At 41.2% G+C, this 18,577-nt stretch overlaps 1 protein-coding gene across 1 annotated transcript; it reads left to right on the top strand.

Moving 5' to 3' along the window:
- The first annotated feature begins 4,095 nt into the window (after positions 1-4,095).
- Positions 4,096-6,867, top strand: LOC134221308 (uncharacterized). Its single transcript, XM_062700509.1, has 3 exons — positions 4,096-4,317; positions 4,377-4,530; positions 4,609-6,867. Exons 1-3 carry the CDS (start codon positions 4,136-4,138, stop codon positions 4,816-4,818), a joined length of 546 nt encoding a protein of 181 aa, XP_062556493.1. The 5' UTR covers positions 4,096-4,135; the 3' UTR covers positions 4,819-6,867.
- Positions 6,868-18,577: the final 11,710 nt, after the last annotated feature.

Genomic DNA, 18,577 nt, shown 5'->3' with positions numbered 1-18,577 from the left:
CCATCGTATGGCTGTACGATAGATGTAGCTACTTTATAATCAAACGGCATTGTGACTTGTGGTTTAGTGTTTAATTGTTCAAATTTGAGTTTAAGAATATTTCGAATTTCAGATATTGAATTTCGAGATGCTTTAATTAAAAAGTTAATTCCGTATCCGGTATAGTATCTTCTTCTTCTAGTAACCCCTTTCAATTTGGTTATATAACTCGTTTGCGTAGTTTAATTTAGCCTGAAGAGTGGTAACTGTGAAATTTTTATTAATGGATTTTTAAATTATTTAGAAGTGTGTTCAGTAAGCCAATGTCGTCTTGTAAAGTCGACATTGATAAATATTTCAGCTAGATTAAATATTATACATCAGCTATATTTGCGATAGATGCTGCTTTTCCCATGGCATACCCTTTACGCTGCCAGCGTTTCTTCAACGTTTTCTCAAGACTAAAATGAGTTGAATAAGTACAATTGCAAGGATTAGCCAAAGTTTAATTTCGTGACTATCATGGTAATTTTCATTTTGTTCTAGGTGTTCAACTATGTTAATATTATTTTCGCCTTTTTGATCTACTTTTGAATTTGGTTTCCCCATCGTAATATAAATGTACAATATTTAATACACAATAATTATAATAATAACAATAATAACACGATGTAATAGTTTGAGTACTTCACCTTACTGAATTTTCCAGAACTCCAGCTGCTGTATTTTCACTCCACTGGTCTCGGGCTGGTGTTTTTTTGGCATCTGCATTCTCTTCATCGCCTTGCTCGTCTGCTGTACAGATTATCTTCCGTATCTTGGTATCTGCATTCTCTTCATCGCCTTGCTCGTCTGCTGTACAGATTATCTTCCGAATCTTGGTATCTGCATTCTCTTCATCACCCCTCTCGCCTGCTGTACAGATTGTCTTGCAGATCTTCGCATCTGCATTCTCTTCATATCCTTTCTCGTGTATCGAACAGTTTGATTTTCACTTCACTATTTTTCTCGTGCATCGTAATGATCGTTCACGCATTTTACTAGCACTATACAATTATTTTGTATTGTTTTGCACATTTCACTAGCATTGTACGGATTGTCTTCCTCTCTTTTGTTGTGCACCGTGCCGATGGTTTTAAACCTCTGTGCTAGCACTTAAATACTGGCTGCAACGATTGCGACTCAATTCCACGCAAACCATCTCTTCAATTTCTTAATGGCTGTTTTTTCTTCATTCTCGGTAAACTGTTGCACTGCACTAACTCTGGCCGGTCGCCATATCATGCCTCTTCTTAATTTGGCAGGTTCGTGGCACGATTTTTTACACTGCGCAATCCGTTGCGCTTGACCCTAAAGGGAGTTTCTTTTAAAACAGTGTCCTAACCCAAAATCTGGGCAGATAGGATCACTAATCACAAAACGATGTGGTTCCGAAGAACGCTAACTACGAACAGAACGTTTATTACAGAGTCCAAATGTGTTTTATATTACAAGCTATGTGTTGCTACATTTTCGCGTCATTGCGCATATACAAAGTGGTTTAATTTTGCTTACACTGGTTAAACGTGAGGGTATTGATCCGTGTGACAAATATAATTTATTGAGCATGGGAGAGTCGATGTGCTTACTCTGCACAAGCATTGAAATAAGTAATTTGATCCGAACGCTTGGGGTGAAATTGCTAAGTTATGAGTTTTGTCAATCGTTAATACAATGTATATGACACTATACAAAATCTGAGATTTTTCCATACATTTTTTTTAGTCACACAATAGAGTGTATGGTTAATATATTGTTGAAATATCCGAACAAAACTGTTCAAAATACAATGGATTGTATTGTATTTGTATAGTAAAACAATACGATTTTTGATTTCTCAGTTGTAACAGCTTTACTGTTCAACAATGCAATTTAAAGGGAAAATATGCATATTTGGCGCTATCCTTAACCCTCAGATTTATGTTGCTCAATTCCTCGACACTTTTTTGTTCAATTCTCCAATTCTTTCTCCTTACAGATCCTGATAATGGCAGCGGCGAGGGCAGCGGAACAGGAAAACGTTTAGTATTTTTATTCATGTGATTTTCTATTTATATAATGCAATAAACGAATACATTCGATTTTTTGTTATTTCAATCATGCCATTAACATATACCAGAAATATATCACCTAAAATTCTTTACAAGAAACCAGATTTTCAGTAATTTTCACCCAAAAGCAACTCTTCGAATAAAAGTAAAAATCACCTAACATGGAGTGTTTATAAAATAACTCAAAATTAAGTACTTAGCGAATAACTCAATTTTGAGTGGTTGCACTTAGCTGTCAAGTTGAGTGAAAAAGACTTAATTTTGGATTGTTTCGGATCTCCGTGTACATTTTTTTTCGTCACACAATAGAGTGTATGGTTAATATATTGTTGAAATATCCGAAATAATAAAGGATAGTTGTGTAACTATAAACATTAGATTTAATGGTTCCACCTACCATCAATATAAATATGTGCGGTCTCGGTGTGGCACTTGCTTTTGCCATATTATTTTCGCATCCGGAAAATGGCACCGACACGGAAGGCACTGTAGCCACATTCCAAATCTAGTGAGGCGCTCACATCCGGATGAGTGTTCGAGAAGGCCATTTGGTAATTAATCCTCGGGTTAAACCATCTTCGTCAATTGAAGCGATGCAGCAACATCCGCGGCTCGATTGCCGGTGTCGGTTAGTTTAAGTTTTTCTTTGGAAAGCATCCTAGAATTAAATAAACTAATAAATACATTTGTTTTATTTATAATGAATTAGTTTTCACTCACCTACTTTTCAACACAACTTGAATTTCAATTGATTAATCGAGAATAAACTTAGAAAATTAAAATAATCAAAAATAATGTTAATTGATTTGATTCCACTCCCTTGAATCTAATGACAAGTAAATTTTCAGCCAAAATCAAGTTATGGCTCAACACGTAATTTTGGATACTTTCATATAAGCAAATTGATTCAGAAGGAAGTTATCAAGCAAGACTTGTCAATTAAGTAAAAAGGACCCATCTACCAAAATAAAATTATATCCAAAATGGGAGTGTTGGGAAAACACTCAATTTTGAGTACTTTCAATCTTGATTTTGGATAGTTTCGAATTTCAGTGTATGGAAAAATCTCAGATTTTGTATAGTTACGATACTTAACAACTCGTACATTCTATTACGAAAACTTCATTTACATTTGAGTAAATGGTTCATAACAATGCATTCTAATGTATTTCTTTGGTTTCATTTACAATATAATCTATTGCCAATTTAATGTTATTAATAGTAGTGTTACAATAAATTGTATTGTTATTCTACTGTATTTTTTATTCGGGGGACTATCTTGTACTTTAAAATCTTTGCAGATAGGTACCCAACATGTTTGGGAACAATAACAAAGGGAACCGCAGCGACAATCGTCCTCTATAGTTTATTACCTCTATAAAAAAATAAAACCGAACCTCAACGCCATCGTCGTCGACATTGTAACTCACAAACTGTTCGCATCACGATGCGATGGCGCTTGTATACTCTGGTATAAAAGATATTTTAGTTACTAGATAAAGATTGTCGCTGTCGTCGCTGTCCGGAACATCTTTTGCTGGCGAGGATAGGGGAGCTAAATGTCAAAGAAGGAAAATCCATACGATTTGACAGGTATGTACCACACATGTTTCGGACAGCAGAACAAAGGGAACCGAAGCGACAATCTTTATCTAGTAACTAAAATATCTTTTTCTTGTATGCAAAACGACACTAGCGTACAGCGACATTTTTTACTGATGCTAGCGCTGATTTTGCACGGGATGACGGCGACATTCCAAAGTTATTTCAAAATGAACAGTAAAAAGTTATCACAACATATAGCGAATGCAGCTTTAACGTCTGTTCTCTGTGGTTAATTCCTTGGTTAATTCCATCGTAATTGTGTTCATTCGGTGCACGTCCTCATTAATGTCACTTTAGCGTGTATTTCTACTGTTGAGCAACGTCAGCCCCAAAAAATTCCGATCGGGGGATAGGACACTGCTCCACATTGAATCCTTTGCGCGCGGGAAAATTTGAATCCGAAGCATTTTATTTACTTCCGCCCATGTTGAATTTCGAATTATTCTTGCTTTGCTGCAGTTATGGGTAAACTTCGCCGTTGGTTGAAATCGTTAGCTAATAAATCACCCATTAGCTATCAAAGTTTGGATAGTAATAGCCTTTGCAGCAGCACCGGAACCGGTGACATTGAATCCGCTGCAAGCGTGGATAATTTGTACGAAGATATTGAGAATAGTAACGCAGCCGATCTAAGGGATCCCATGTATATATTTTTATGTTTAAGTCATTTGTATTATTACCTACATTTTTAATTTTGCGCAGATCATACAGTCTATATCTACGACAGCACTTCATTGATCTACGGCATTTGTCTGCACCACAGAACAACGGCGATATGTCTTATATCCGAAATATTTCTGTTGCAGCTAGTGATGAAGATGTTGAACAATATCAGTTCAACGAAACAGATTTGCTGGTGAGTATTCTTTCATGTGATATAAACCGTTCGGAAATCAATCCAAAAAACAGCCAATAATATTAGTTTACCTTGAAGAAACGAGCCCGCAATAAAACATGTTCACAGAACTTACCACGGATTTGCATCCGTAGCAGCGAAACGATTTGGAGGAAGCCGAATCCTACGGCGAGTTTTGAATCCTGGTACGCCGGATGGGTGTTTCGGACGGACATGAACAAACTGGAGAGGCAATCTAAGAAACGGGTCAAAGACAGACTTTCGGACGGAACTGTGTGGGAGGACTAGTTTTGATTTGAGGCTTTCTCGATTTTCTATAACTTAAACCAGGCTTTTAAACCATTTCAATAGCATCAATCATTTAAAACACTTATAAATACATCTCTGACTGTTGTTCCTACACATTCAGTTTTGAATTCTGCAGCTCGGCAAAAATCCGCACAGCCGTCTACCCAGTAAAATAAAACTGATATTCTGGCAAAAATGACGTTTGTTAGCTGATTTTCGGCAAATTATTTGCCGATTTTCAGCAACTTTGACAGAAATCTCGGCAAAAAACATGTTTGCTGGGGCACGGCTGTGCGAAACTCGGTAAAAGTTCAACATTTTGCTGAGATCCCGGTGAAAAAAATTAAGTGTGTAATCCTTGTTCTTGTTTCTAGTGTTTTGATTTCAATTTTCTGCTTCCGTTGCCAACCACCCTAAATCGAATATATAGCTTCTATGAATTCTAGATATCATACTGGCCTAATGCTCATAGGTAGTTTATCTTCGACAAACTCCGTTATTACACGTCGCCTCATAATAGAAACATATCCAAATAAACTCACGAACTAGAAGAGATTGAGAACCAAAGCAGTAGCTTCAAAACACTGTAAAGAAGGATAGTTTACAACCGTAGATAATAGTAATGGCCGTTGCCATCAGATCAGAAAACCAACTTGCATGGAAAAAGGCAGTTTCTTCATCGATATCGAAGATTCAGCATATACCAGGAAAAGGCAAAAGTAGAGAATGAATGATAAACTTACTGTGTTCTGAAAACTCAGATTTAAAAATGTACATTATGTGGAAGCTTTTGATTTGAAAAATGTATTGGAGGTAACCACTCTCCTTTCGATGGAACTCGAATCCACGACCCTCAGTACGCTAGACTGGTGCTTTAACCAACTAAGCTACGACGGACCTCCGTCAGCCTTTTTGCATCTTAGCGGCAACTGAATGAGCCCGAGATTCCCGAATTGAACGCATAGTCAAATCACTCACAATTCATTTGTCAAGCCAAGAATTATTGACAACCTGGAAAATTAAGGGAATTCTTGGGACAATCAGGGAAATCGGTAAGTGAGAAAGTGAACATGTTGTAATGTTGTATCCACATAATTTATTCGAATCCTTGATCACCTTGCCGTAACCCTCTGCGGGTTTCGAAGGGACTCGAGAATCCCTGAGACTCAAACTACGCACATCACCCGATCCATCGTGTCAGTTCATCCGGAAATCCGTGTTCGTGCATTACCTTTTTTTTAGCAGGTCCTGATCGATAGTATGGCTTTGAAGTCGATGAATAGATGATGTGTGGGCACGTTGTATTCGCGGCATTTCTGCAGTACTTGGCGAATGGCGAACATCTGGTCCGTGGTGGAGCGTTCGCCCATAAAACCCGCCTGGTACTGCCCCACGAACTCCCTTGCAATTGGTGCTAGTCGACGGCATAAAATTTGGGAGAGTACCTTGTAGGCGGCGTTCAGCAATGTGATTGCGCGGTAGTTGCTACAATCCAGCTTATCGCCCTTTTTGTAGATGGGACACACGACACTTTCCATGTGTGTTATTAGCGCAGCACAGTTGCTCCGTCTCTTCACGGCCTCGATCTTCCTGCTGACGCTTTTTCCTCCGGAAAATCGAGTTTTGTCTGTTCCGCGCCTGTTTATATCGTGCCTCGTTCACCCTCGTGCGGTGTTGAGCAATCTCGCCCATGCTGCATTCTTCTCTTCTACTAACTGCTCACATTCGCCGTCATACCAGTCGTTTCTCTGATCCGAGGGCACCGTGTCAAGTGCAACGGTAGCGGTGCTACCAATGGCCGATCGATCCGTTGGGAGTGCCACTTCCAGCTGCTGCGCATATTCTTGGGCTAGTCTACCGTCTTGTAGCCGCCCAATGTTAAGCCGCGGCGTCCAACTTCGACGCGTGTTGTACACCGTCGAGAGTTTTGAGCGCAGGCATACTGCAACGAGGTAATGGTCGGATTCAATATTCGCACTACGGTAAGTGCGGACGTTCGTGATGTCGGAGAAGAATTTACCGTCGATTAGAACGTGGTCAATTTGGTTTTCCGTTTCTTGGTTAGATGATCTCCATGTGGCCTTGTGGATATTTTTGCGGGGAAAGAAGGTGCTTCGGACTACCATTCCGCGGGAGGCTGCGAAGTTTATGCATCGTTGGCCGTTGTCATTCGATACGGTGTGCAGACTATCCGGTCCGATGACCGGTCTATACATTTCCTCCCTTCCCACCTGTGCATTCATGTCACCGATGACGATTTTGACATCCCGCAGTGGGCATCCATCATATGTCTGCTCCAGCTGGGTGTAGAACGCTTCTTTCTCGTCGTCGGGTCTCCCTTCGTGTGGGCAGTGCACGTTGATGATGCTATAGTTGAAGAAACGGCTTTTTATACTCAGCCTGCACAGCCTTGCGCTAATTGGCTGCCACCCAATCAAGCGTTGACGCATTTTACCCAGCACTATGAAGCCGGTTCCCAGCTCGTTGGTGGTGCCACAGCTTTGATAGAAGGTAGCCGCTCGATGCCCGCTTTTCCACACTTTCTGTCCTGTCCAGCAAATCTCCTGCAGCGCCATGACGTCGAAGTTGCGGGGATGTAATTCATCGTAGATCATCCTGTCGCAACCTGCGAAACCTAGCGACTTGCAGTTCCATGTTCCAAGCTTGCGGGGCCTACTTGCGGATACATGCAGCTTTTTATAGGAATTTAACAGGGCCCACTGTCAAACCCCACCACATCCTAGGCAAGCCCCACAACTCGCAGATGGCCTGGGAAGGGATCGTCAAGTCCTTGGACATAGTCCCTGCTGCCCGTTGCAAACTTCTTTACCTTAATTGACACAAGCGGCTTGGTCAAGATGTCCGCAAGCATGAACTCCGAAGCACAGTACTGCAGCTCGATATCACCAGATGTGCAACAGCTTTTAGTGTAGTGAAACCACGTGTCAATATGCTTGGACCTCTTCTTCTGCTGATCCAATGCAACGAAATCCAGGCAGCTCATATTGTCCTCGTAGATGATGGTTGGTGTCCGTTGGTTTTCGTTCAATTCCTCTAGCAACCTGCGCAGCCAAATGGCCTCCTGTGTAGCCTCCAAAAGAGCCACATATTCACCCTCCATGGTCGACATGGCAACACAGCTTTTTTTTTTTTTTTTTTTTTTAACTAATTTTATTTGCTAATTATCTAATACATGCATTCATCTCTTAGACTAGGTGTTCCGTGTTTTCTTAACACTATCATCCTTATTTGCTATGTTACGCTTTTAGTTATTATTAATACATTTCAATTGCCTCTGGCAGTTAGAATTTTTCCTCTGGTTGAATTGAACCATGTAGGAATTACAATGTTTTCAACTTAAACTAAACTTAACCTATTTTATACTAAGGGTACAAGGAGTTAATCGTTGCAATAGAAGATTGCAACGATTTTGTCTAAAATTAGAAATTATTTTGTTGGACATTTGTTGCAATGTCTCAATATTAGAAATTCTATGAAGTTCATTGGTACTATACCACGGAGGCAACTTCAGAATCATTTTCAAAATTTTATTTTGAATCCTCTGGAGTGCCTTCTTTCTGGTATTGCAGCAACTAGTCCATATTGGCACAGCATACAACATGGCAGGTCTAAAAATTTGTTTGTAAATCAAAAGTTTGTTCTTAAGACAAAGTTTTGATTTTCTGTTTATAAGTGGATATAGGCACTTAATATATTTGTTACATTTGGCTTGAAGGCCTTCAATGTGATTTTTAAAAGTTAATTTTTGATCTAGCAGAAGTCCTAAATATTTAGCTTCGCTAGACCAATTAATTGGAACCCCATTCATAGTGACAATATGTCTGCTAGAAGGTTTCAAATAAGAAGCTCTCGGCTTATGTGGGAAAATTATAAGCTGAGTTTTGGAAGGATTCGGGGAAATTTTCCATTTTTGCAAGTAAGTGGAGAAAACATCCAAACTTTTTTGCAATCTACTACAAATGACACGAAGGCTTCGCCCTTTGGCTGAAAGGCCCGTGTCATCTGCAAACAAAGATTTTTGACACCCTGGTGGTAAATCAGGTAAGTCAGAAGTAAAAATGTTATACAATATGGGCCCCAGTATGCTGCCTTGGGGGACACCAGCCCTTACAGGTAACCTATTAGATTTAGTATTCTGATAGTTTACCTGCAGCGAGCGATCTGATAAATAATTTTGGATCAGTTTAATGATGTACAGAGGAAAATTAAAATTCATCAATTTTACAATCAAACCTTCATGCCAAACACTGTCAAATGCTTTCTCTATGTCAAGAAGAGCAACTCCAGTCGAATATCCTTCAGATTTGTTGAGCCGAATTAAGTTCGTAACTCTTAATAACTGATGAGTGGTTGAATGCCCATGGCGAAAACCAAATTGCTCATCAGCAAAAATAGAATTGTCATTAATATGAACCATCATTCTATTTAAAATAATCTTTTCAAACAGTTTGCTTATTGAAGAAAGCAAACTGATTGGGCGATAACTAGAAGCCTCAGCTGGATTTTTGTCCGGCTTCAAAATAGGAACAACTTTGGCGTTTTTCCATTTATCTGGAAAGTATGCCAATTGAAAACATTTGTTAAATAAATTAACCAAAAAGGATAAAGAGCTCTCAGGAAGTTTTTTGATAAGTATGTAGAAAATACCATCATCACCCGGGGCTTTCATATTTTTAAATTTTCTAGTAATAGATCTCACTTCATCCAAATTAGTTCCCAACGAAGGGTCAAAAACATTCTCTTGATTGAGAATGTCTTCGAAGCTCCGTGTAACCTGATGCTCAATGGGACTAGTGAGACCTAGACTAAAATTATGGGAACTCTCGAACTGCTGAGCAAGCTTTTGAGCCTTTTCGCCATTTGTTAATAAAATTTTATTTCCCTCTTTAAGCGCTGGAATTGACTTTTGAGTTTTTTTAGAGTTTTTGTTAATTTCAAAAGGGTTTCGAACTGGGATCCAACTTCGAGACATTATTCTCAAAGTTGGTATTTCTCAGAATAGCGAAACGTTTTTTAATTTCATTTGCAAATCTCGCCAAATAACTTTCAACGCGGGATCGCGAGTTCTTTGGTATTGCCTCCTTCTCATATTTTTAAGAAGGATCAGTAGATGACGATCGTAGTCAATAATAATGGAGTTGAATTTAATTTCACATTTAGGAATTGCAATGCCTCTGGCTTCGACAATTAAATTTGTCAAAGATACGAGACCATTATCAATATCACTTTTGGTATCGAGAGGAATATCAACATCAAAATTCCTATCGATATACGTTTTATATAAATCCCAATCAGCTCTATGATAATTAAAAGTAGAGCTGATTGGATTATAAATGGCTTCTTGTGAAATTTCAAATGTCACAGGAAGGTGATCAGAATCAAAGTCAGCATGAGTTACCAATTGGCCACACAGCTGACTTGAATCCGTTAAAACTAAATCAATTGTAGAAGGATTTCGACTGGAAGAAAAACAAGTTGGTCCATTGGGATATTGAATAGTATAATATCCCGCAGAACAATCTTCAAATAAAATTTTACCATTGGAATTGCTTTGAGCATTATTCCATGAACGGTGTTTGGCATTGAAGTCACCAATTACGAAGAATTTTGATTTGTTGCGAGTCAGAATTTGAAGATCAGCTTTCAACAAATTCTTTTGCTGCCCATTGCATTGAAAAGGCAAGTAGGCTGCAATGAAGGAAAATTGTCCAAAATTTGTTTCAACAGAAACTCCCAAGGTTTCAAAAACTTTGGTTTCAAACGAAGAAAATAATTTATGTTTGATACGTCTATTAATGACAATGGCGACCCCACCACAGGCGCTGTCAAGACGATCATTTCTGTAGATAAAATAGTTTGGATCTCTTTTAATGGAGAGTCCTGGTTTTAAATACGTTTCAGTTATAATGGCAATATGCACATTATGAACTGAAAGGAAGTTGAATAATTCATCTTCCTTACCCTTTAGAGAGCGGGCATTCCAATTTAGAACTTTCACACAATTATTTGGATCCATTGAAACGGAGTCCGATAACAATTTTTTGTGTGTACTTTATACCAACCTGAACAGCTTCAGGAATGGTATTTGCTTTGAACATTGCATCAATCATGTGATGCAATTGTTCCGTTAAAAAATCAAAATCGGAAGCAGTCATGCTACCTGAATCGGCAACATGACCGTTATTTTCCGTTGGGACATGGGTATAAACCTCATTTTGAGAAGAGAAATTTGGTCTACCAGCAGCGATGTTTGCATACGTAGGTACATTCGAAAAATTGGAATTTACTGAAGTGCTTGCTACCCGTTGACGAGCGGCAAAATTTGTTTGTGAATTGTGGTGGGTATGAATTGCTCGACCGGTAACCGGTTTCGAAATTTGAGCGTTTGAAATCCGATCTGGATCCGATTTGGATCCGATTGGAATTTCCCGTCATCAATTTTGCACGGGAATTCAAAACTTTTTTGCGTGAAGGGCATTCGCAGAAATTGGATTTATGATTGCCCCCACAGTTTGCGCACTTAAATTTATTGGAATCTTCTCTCACAGGACATGTGTCCTTGGCGTGAGAGGTTCCACCACAAATCATGCATTTAGCATCCATGTGACAATGTTTGGTTCCATGACCCCACTTTTGGCACTTACGGCACTGGGTAGGGTTTTGGAAATTTCTCCCAGGCCTGCGGAAATGTTCCCATGTAACACGGACATGAGACATAATACAGGCCTTTTCCAAACTTTTCATATTATTTAGTTCACTTTTGTTAAAATGAACTAAATAAAATTCTTGAGAAATGCACCTCTGGGAAGTACCAGAATGGGATTTCTTTTTCATCTTAATTACTTGGACTGGTGAAAATCCAAGTAATTGAGAAATTTCAATTTTAATCTCATCCAGTGATTTGTCATAACTGGGGAGACCTTTCAAGACGACTTTGAACAATCGCTCAGTTTTGTCGTCGTATGTGAAGAATTTATGGCGCTTCTCAGTTAAATAGTGAAGAAGACGTTTGCGATCGTCAAAGGATCCCGGCAAAACGCGGCAGTCACCCTTCCTAGCAATCTGAAATGAAACCTTGATCCCCTGAAGGTTACTCAAAATCTCATTCCGGAAGCCAGAAAACTCGGCAACAGATACCACAATTGGCGGAATCCTTTGCTTTTTCGCATGAATCGAATCACCTGGGCTAGAGGTAGATTCGATTTGCTCAATTCCATCATTAATCAAATCGAACTGATTGCTCAGTTCGATTGGAGAAGAATTATTTCCGATATTAGAGTTAGAAGGAATATCTGAATTCTCCAGCTTCCTTCTATTTTTCCGCGCTTGGGCAGGACGGTCTTGAAACCTTGTTTCTTTGAAGGAAGTGGAGAATTCAGAGACTCCTTCCTCTTGTTTTTGTTAATACTCATTGCTGAGCGTGGAGACGTGACCTTCTAAGAGGTTTTTCCCAGAACGGTGTCCCTGCAGGATTACCACCGCTTGTCGGAATTTTACTTCCGCAAACGGGTCCAACGTAAAACGAAGGCACGGGTCCTTGCAAAGATCGTAACGGGATCAGTGGGTACAAATAGCGCTAAGAAGCACCGTTGAAATTAAAATAGCTTCGGGTAGTATTAAAAACTTCCTTCCGCAAAGAGAGAAAGAACCGCACAGCACGAAAGCACGATGCGGTCTGGCAACACAGCTTTGCTTCCTGCTAACCCAAGTAACGATTGCTCCTCCTAGGCGGAACACGTATCCAGTACACGATTTCCGGTCAGTACTATCGCCCGCCCAGTCAGCATCACAAAAGCTGACAACAGCAACTCACGATCAATGTTTCCAAGCGTCAATCCGTAGTCAACTGTGTGTATAAGGTATCGTACTATACGTTTTGCCTCGGTCCAATCAGTAACTGATGGGCAACTGACTTTTCGGCTCAGGATCCCAACCGCCACCGCGATATCCGGACGACTATTGACGGATAGGTATAAAAGACAATTGATTAGCTTGTGACAGTCTTCATTACTTTCCATCTTTGGACTATATTCTGTCACTTTGTAGTACCACGGATCCATCGGGTACATCGGGTACCCCTTAGCGTTATCCAGGCGAAACCTTGTCACTAACTTCTCGATGAATGCCTTCCGAATTCCTTCGCACACGGATTCCTAAGAAACTTCTTATGCCACCTAGTCTGGTTATCTTCAGCCGTTCCTGCAAAGCTTGCTCTACCTTTTCAATTTCATCCTCCTATGCGCATACCAGCAGCAAATCATCTATATCTATATATTAGCAAATACAACCACCCGTTCTTGCTAAAACGTTTACAGTACAAGCATGAATCCGAATGACACTGCTCGAATCCAAGTTGCTTGAGTATATCCGTCAGCGCCTTATGCCAAACCCTCGCAGCTTCCTTCAATCCGTAGATACTACGCTTTAACTTGCACACTTTCTTCTCATTCCCCAGCACTGTTTATCCCGGTGGCTGACGCATATACACCACCTAGTCCAGCTTTCCGTACAAATACGCCGACTTTATGTCCAAGTGTTTCACGTGCATCCGGCGATGGCCTGCTACAGTCAGCAGCACTCGAAATGTTGAACACATTGCTACAGGAGCAAATATCTCTTCAAAATCCGACCCGAATCGTTGGCTGTAGCCTTGCGCCACGAGTCTGCGGCCTCCATCCGCTCGATTGTGCCGTCCGCGTCAGTTTTCCTTTTGTACACCCACTTGCTACCGACGATGTTGCTAGCAGGTGGAGGGTCCACAAGCTCCCATGTTTCTTTTGACATCAACGAGTCGTACTCTGCATCCATGGCTGCTATCCATTCATCTTTCTCCGCACAGCTGACCGCTTGCTCGTACGAAGTCGGCTCATCGTCCACCGTTGCCATGCCAACAAAATAGTCATCGAAACGGACTGGCAATACTCCTCTGGTAGAACGACGTGGATTCTCACGCTGAATTCCCTCTCCCAGAGCAGCGACATTCTCTTCACCGTAGTACAATTCTTCAGCCGATTCATACCCGTTCATATCTTCTTCTTCTTAAGGTCCTTCCTCGAGTTCAGCTGAAGATGCCGCCTCACGTGGCGCTACCGGGACCGATGACGGTTCCATCTCGACTGTCGATTCAGTCGCTTCCAGCTTCCTCTCGGTTTTACGTTCACTGTCCATACGCCAATCCTCGAGAAACTTCACATCCCGGCTGATGGTGATCCGTCCTGACACCATATCCAACAGCCGATAGGTCTTGTGCTCGGTGGAGTAACCTACAAACACCAACTTACGCGCTTTAGGCTCCATTTTCTTGCGTATCTCGGCTGGAGTACGTACCCAAGCTTCGGAACCAAAAATCCGAAAGTGTTCGTACGATGAAAGTTTTCCGTACCACTTCTCGAAGGGACTCATTCCAACGGACCTTGAAACAACCCGATTCTGAATATAGGTTGCCGTCAGAATCGCCTTGATCCGATTTCGCCTCCAACAGCATACAGAGTGCCATCTCCTTCAGGTATCGGTTTCGCCTCTCTACTACGCCATTCTGTTGGGGCGAGTAGGGCGCGCTGAACTGGCTCACGATGCCTTCTGTCCGCAAGTAGTCCTGCAAATCCTTGTTGATAAATTCTCCACCACCGTCTGACTGCAGCACCTTGAGAGTTTTTCCAGTCTGCATCCGGCAGAAGCTGATGAAGTCTTTGATTTTTGCTGCGGCTTCCGACTTCTTTAGAAGGTACACGAACGTCATCCGTGTATGGTCAACCAAACAAAGGAAGTATCGATGTCCACTTGGCGTACACTTCATCGGTCCGCTGAGATCGGCATGTTTCCAGTTTTTCCTTCAAACCTCTATAGACGCTTTTCGGGAACGGCGCTCGTACCATTCTGCCTTCAATGCAACATTGACACACCACAATCAACGAGCTTCATGTCATCTGCCTTGTTTTCGTGTATCGACTGAACCACATCAGGATCCCGGTGTCCTAAACGTCGGTGCCATGTATGCAAGCATTGCGATGTGTGCGAAGTTTGGACGCTGATCATCGCCTGCTCTGGAACACACAATTGGTATAAACTACCGTGTCGTTCACCTACCGCACATACCTCTCCACTTCGCTTGCGAACCTCACACCGATTCCCACTGAACACCTCATCAAAGCTTTTCATAATCATAAGAGTCCGGTAGCGAACACAGCAACATAGCCACTTGTAACTTATCCGGGATCTCGTCGCCAACATCTGCAATTCGCTGCAGCAAATCAGAAAACGTTTGAAGGTGCTGCTCCATGTCATCGCCCTCTTTAAGTTCCAAGTGGGTCAACTTCTTTAAAAGATACACCTCCGAACCCTTGTCGTGGTACGTCTTCAAGGCATCCCATGCCTCGCTCGCAGTCGCACAATTCCGTACAATACTGGTCTGGTCATCCTCAATGCAGAGCCTGATTGTCGCACAAGCTTTCGCGTCTGCCTTTGACCACTCATCGGTCACTGGGTTTGGAGCCGGCTTGGAGATTACGTCCCACGTATCCTCCCGGATCAGCAGCATCTCCATCTTAAACCTCCACGACGGGTAGTTGTGGTTGTTTAATTTTTGCAATGCAAACCTCTGTGAATCCGCCATTTTACCGTTTGCATAAATTTTCCGGTTGCTGCTCAACCTCACAACCAACCGAATCAAACGAACCGTTCCGAGACCTCACGCGCACGAAACTATTAGCAAAATCGCTAATTTATACTGGGCCCATAACCTGTTGGCGGACAATCGACCAACTGGAACAGAACACGAACTGGACACGAATAATAAAGAATTCACGACGCGAACTTTTCAACGTGTTTTATTACTATAGCAGATCGAACAACATAACAAACGTCATTGAATACATATTGATTTGTTTCTCTTCACCCCTGATTCGTGTATGCGCCTAGCGATACATTTCAATAAAGCGCAACACAAAACGCTTATTAGACCGGTACGGATGCACGATGCCCGTGGAGGGCCAACGCGCATTGGGAGTCTTCGAAAGGAAAGTGGAAAGAACTGCGTGGTTGGCGACGTGCAGCCATGGACCGAGCTGAATGGAGAAGACTTTTATGCGCAGCACAGGCCACTCCGGCTTTAGTCTGGTAATAAAAAAATGGGGTTGTATACAAGACACGACCGCTCGACGTAAACTACGTAAAACCAAATACAGTACACTGAACCAATAATTCCGCTCTACATAGGGGTTAGACAAAAAGGTTAAGATAGGAAATTTTTTGTCGAAATTCAAATCAGCATAACTTTGCGTAGAGTGATCCGATTTTGGTGAAACCGGAACTATCGGACGCGGAAACTCTTCTAGTATGCTGTTCCCATACAAAACTTGAGATTGTCCCTTGGCCACCGGAGATGTTCCGGGTTTTTTGCAACAGCAGCCATTGGGCGGCATATTAGTTCTAGTTTTTGGAGAAAGCATAAAACGAGATAAAAGTAAACGTCACATAAAATGACAAGCAGTGGAAAAACTCAAAGGTGCAGCCCAATCGGGTTGTACGCAAAGCTGACGTAGGACTACGTAGCTATACGAAATGGAGGGTATTTTTCATCATAATTTGTGTCAATTTATTAGCATTGTGCAAACTGTTCGGAGGTCAACCGAATCATGAAACTGAAAGTAGCTCCCAGTTGGATGAACCAGCCGTGGAAAAGGAACAACTCTTCGGCCGCATCGCCACTGAAGCCATCCGTCTATCTTTCAGTGGATATCATCAGAATCCTAGAAGACATTATGCTCATAAATGTCCGGAAGAAAGGAAAAATAAGCAAAATCGGAGGTGGCGCGAAACCAAACACAAATATATTAATTGCAACGTTCGACTTCCGCCCGCGATGGAAGCGTACATGCATCGTTTTCTATAGCGTTGGTGGCAAAGTGAGCAGGACTTCAAGAATAAATTACAAACAGTCCTTTTCAGGACTTAAACTATTTACCCAAGAAGAGGTTTTGATCGCTAGGAAAATTGTTTACCCAGACAAACAGACTGTTCGGCTGTTTAAACGACAATGACGATTTTAAAACATTTGTTGTTTTCAATAATGCGCCATTTGAAAAACTAAGGCAGCTAAACGACATTTTTCACTAAGGTGGCGTCTTCATCGATTTGGCCGTCGTAGACGGAAAGTGTAATTTACTGGCAAGATTCTTTGGTTTTGTTTCGTTAGTCATTAGAAATGATATCAATTTTTTTTTCGGGTTACCATTGTTTTGGCGACGACAGAAAGTTGCCCTTTGGTAGCACAACCACAAGCATGCGACGGAGGGAGATGATGCAATGAGTTTGTTGAGTGTATGGCGTCAGTAGCAGCCAAATGGAATTTCTTCACAAGATTTTGATTATGATTTGTTGTAGTTGAGGATTGAAAAGCTCCATTATTGGAAAAAATATCGGTTCTTTACAGTACCATTATTTTACACAAGGGTAGTTTAATCCGGGATGCAAGAATGTTCATCAAAGTCCAAAATTAATAGTTTGGCGTTAACAGAAAGTTACTCTTCGATAGCAGAATCATAAGCGCGCGTCGGTGAGTGACAACGCAACAAATTTGTTCGAATGAATGGAATCGCTTACAGCAACCGAACTATCACGCCAAACGCCAATTCCACCGAAACAGTCCATTTTGCAATCAACCCTTTCTGTTCAGAAGATGCTGGTCCAATTTTGTGTCCCCAATGCACGTTTCCAATAACTAACCGCTACTGCATCGCACGGGATCGAAATAGACATTTTTGTAATCAACTCTTTCTTCACATAAAATGCTGGTTTGTTGAGGTTGAATGACGACCACCAACGCAGACTTCCACCACCAATTCGATGATTTTCCTTTGAAAATGCTACCAGAGTGCCTTCGTGCTGCTGTGTTCGCTCCGCTGCGTCGGCTCTGCGTAAATAGAGATGTCGCAAATTAATCGATTACTTCGATTAATCGATTCAACGTTGAGATAATCGATTAATTTTGAATCGATTATTACCCAACGAATAATCGATTCAATAATCGAGAGGAATCTAGAGTAATCGATTAGTTACTAATCGATTAATCAGGATTTTACGACATCATAAGGATGTCGCAAATTAATTGATTACTTCGATTAATCGATTCATCTTTGTGATAATCGATTAATTTTGAATCGATTACTATCCAAAGATTAATCGATTCAATAATCGACAAGAATCGAAAGTGATCGATTAGTTACTAATCGATTAATCGGGATTTTACGACATCTCTATGCGTAAAATCTTATTTAACCGCTCTCTGCGAAATCCCGATCAAAATGGCTCACGCGCGCTGGAAAGCAGCTTTCTTGTATTTAATAAATTAAGCCCGTAAGCCCCGCCCCATTGTGCTCTGATATGAGTGTAAATATAATTCGCACTCATAACGATTAATGAAGGGACGGGGCTAATGGAATTACTTCATTAGATATAAGAAAGCTGTTTTTCGGCGCGCGCGAGCCATTTTGATCGAGATTCCGCAGACAACGGACCGTTTGGAGAATGACAAATTCTAAGAATCTCGCAAGATTCTGAATTTGGTTATGAGATGTTAGTTATCGAAGATGCGTATTGTTGCGAAGACTAACAACAGAAATTCGACTCAAGACGAAGTTTCTCCATACTACAAAACATTATCTTTCGGTATCTGTCTGTCCGAGCGACGTTCACCGATGGGTGGTTGCTGTAGAAAGTTTCCACTGAGGTGGCGTCTTCA

The sequence above is a fragment of the Armigeres subalbatus genome, chromosome 3 (assembly GCF_024139115.2).
Source record: "Armigeres subalbatus isolate Guangzhou_Male chromosome 3, GZ_Asu_2, whole genome shotgun sequence".
In the NCBI taxonomy this organism is placed as follows: domain Eukaryota; kingdom Metazoa; phylum Arthropoda; class Insecta; order Diptera; family Culicidae; genus Armigeres; species Armigeres subalbatus.
The sequence above is the reverse complement of the archived record's forward strand: the minus strand, read 5'-3'. Positions and strand labels throughout refer to the sequence as shown.

What these genes read in the sequence shown, in the direction of transcription:
- LOC134221308 (XM_062700509.1), top strand. Translation starts at nt 4,136, where the DNA reads ATGGGTAAACTTCGCCGTTGGTTGAAATCGTTAGCTAATAAATCACCC. An exon ending in GCCGATCTAAGGGATCCCAT is followed by an intron (nt 4,318 to 4,376) that starts GTATATATTTTT and finishes AATTTTGCGCAG; the next exon opens with ATCATACAGTCTATATCTAC. An exon ending in TCAACGAAACAGATTTGCTG is followed by an intron (nt 4,531 to 4,608) that starts GTGAGTATTCTT and finishes TTTACCTTGAAG; the next exon opens with AAACGAGCCCGCAATAAAAC.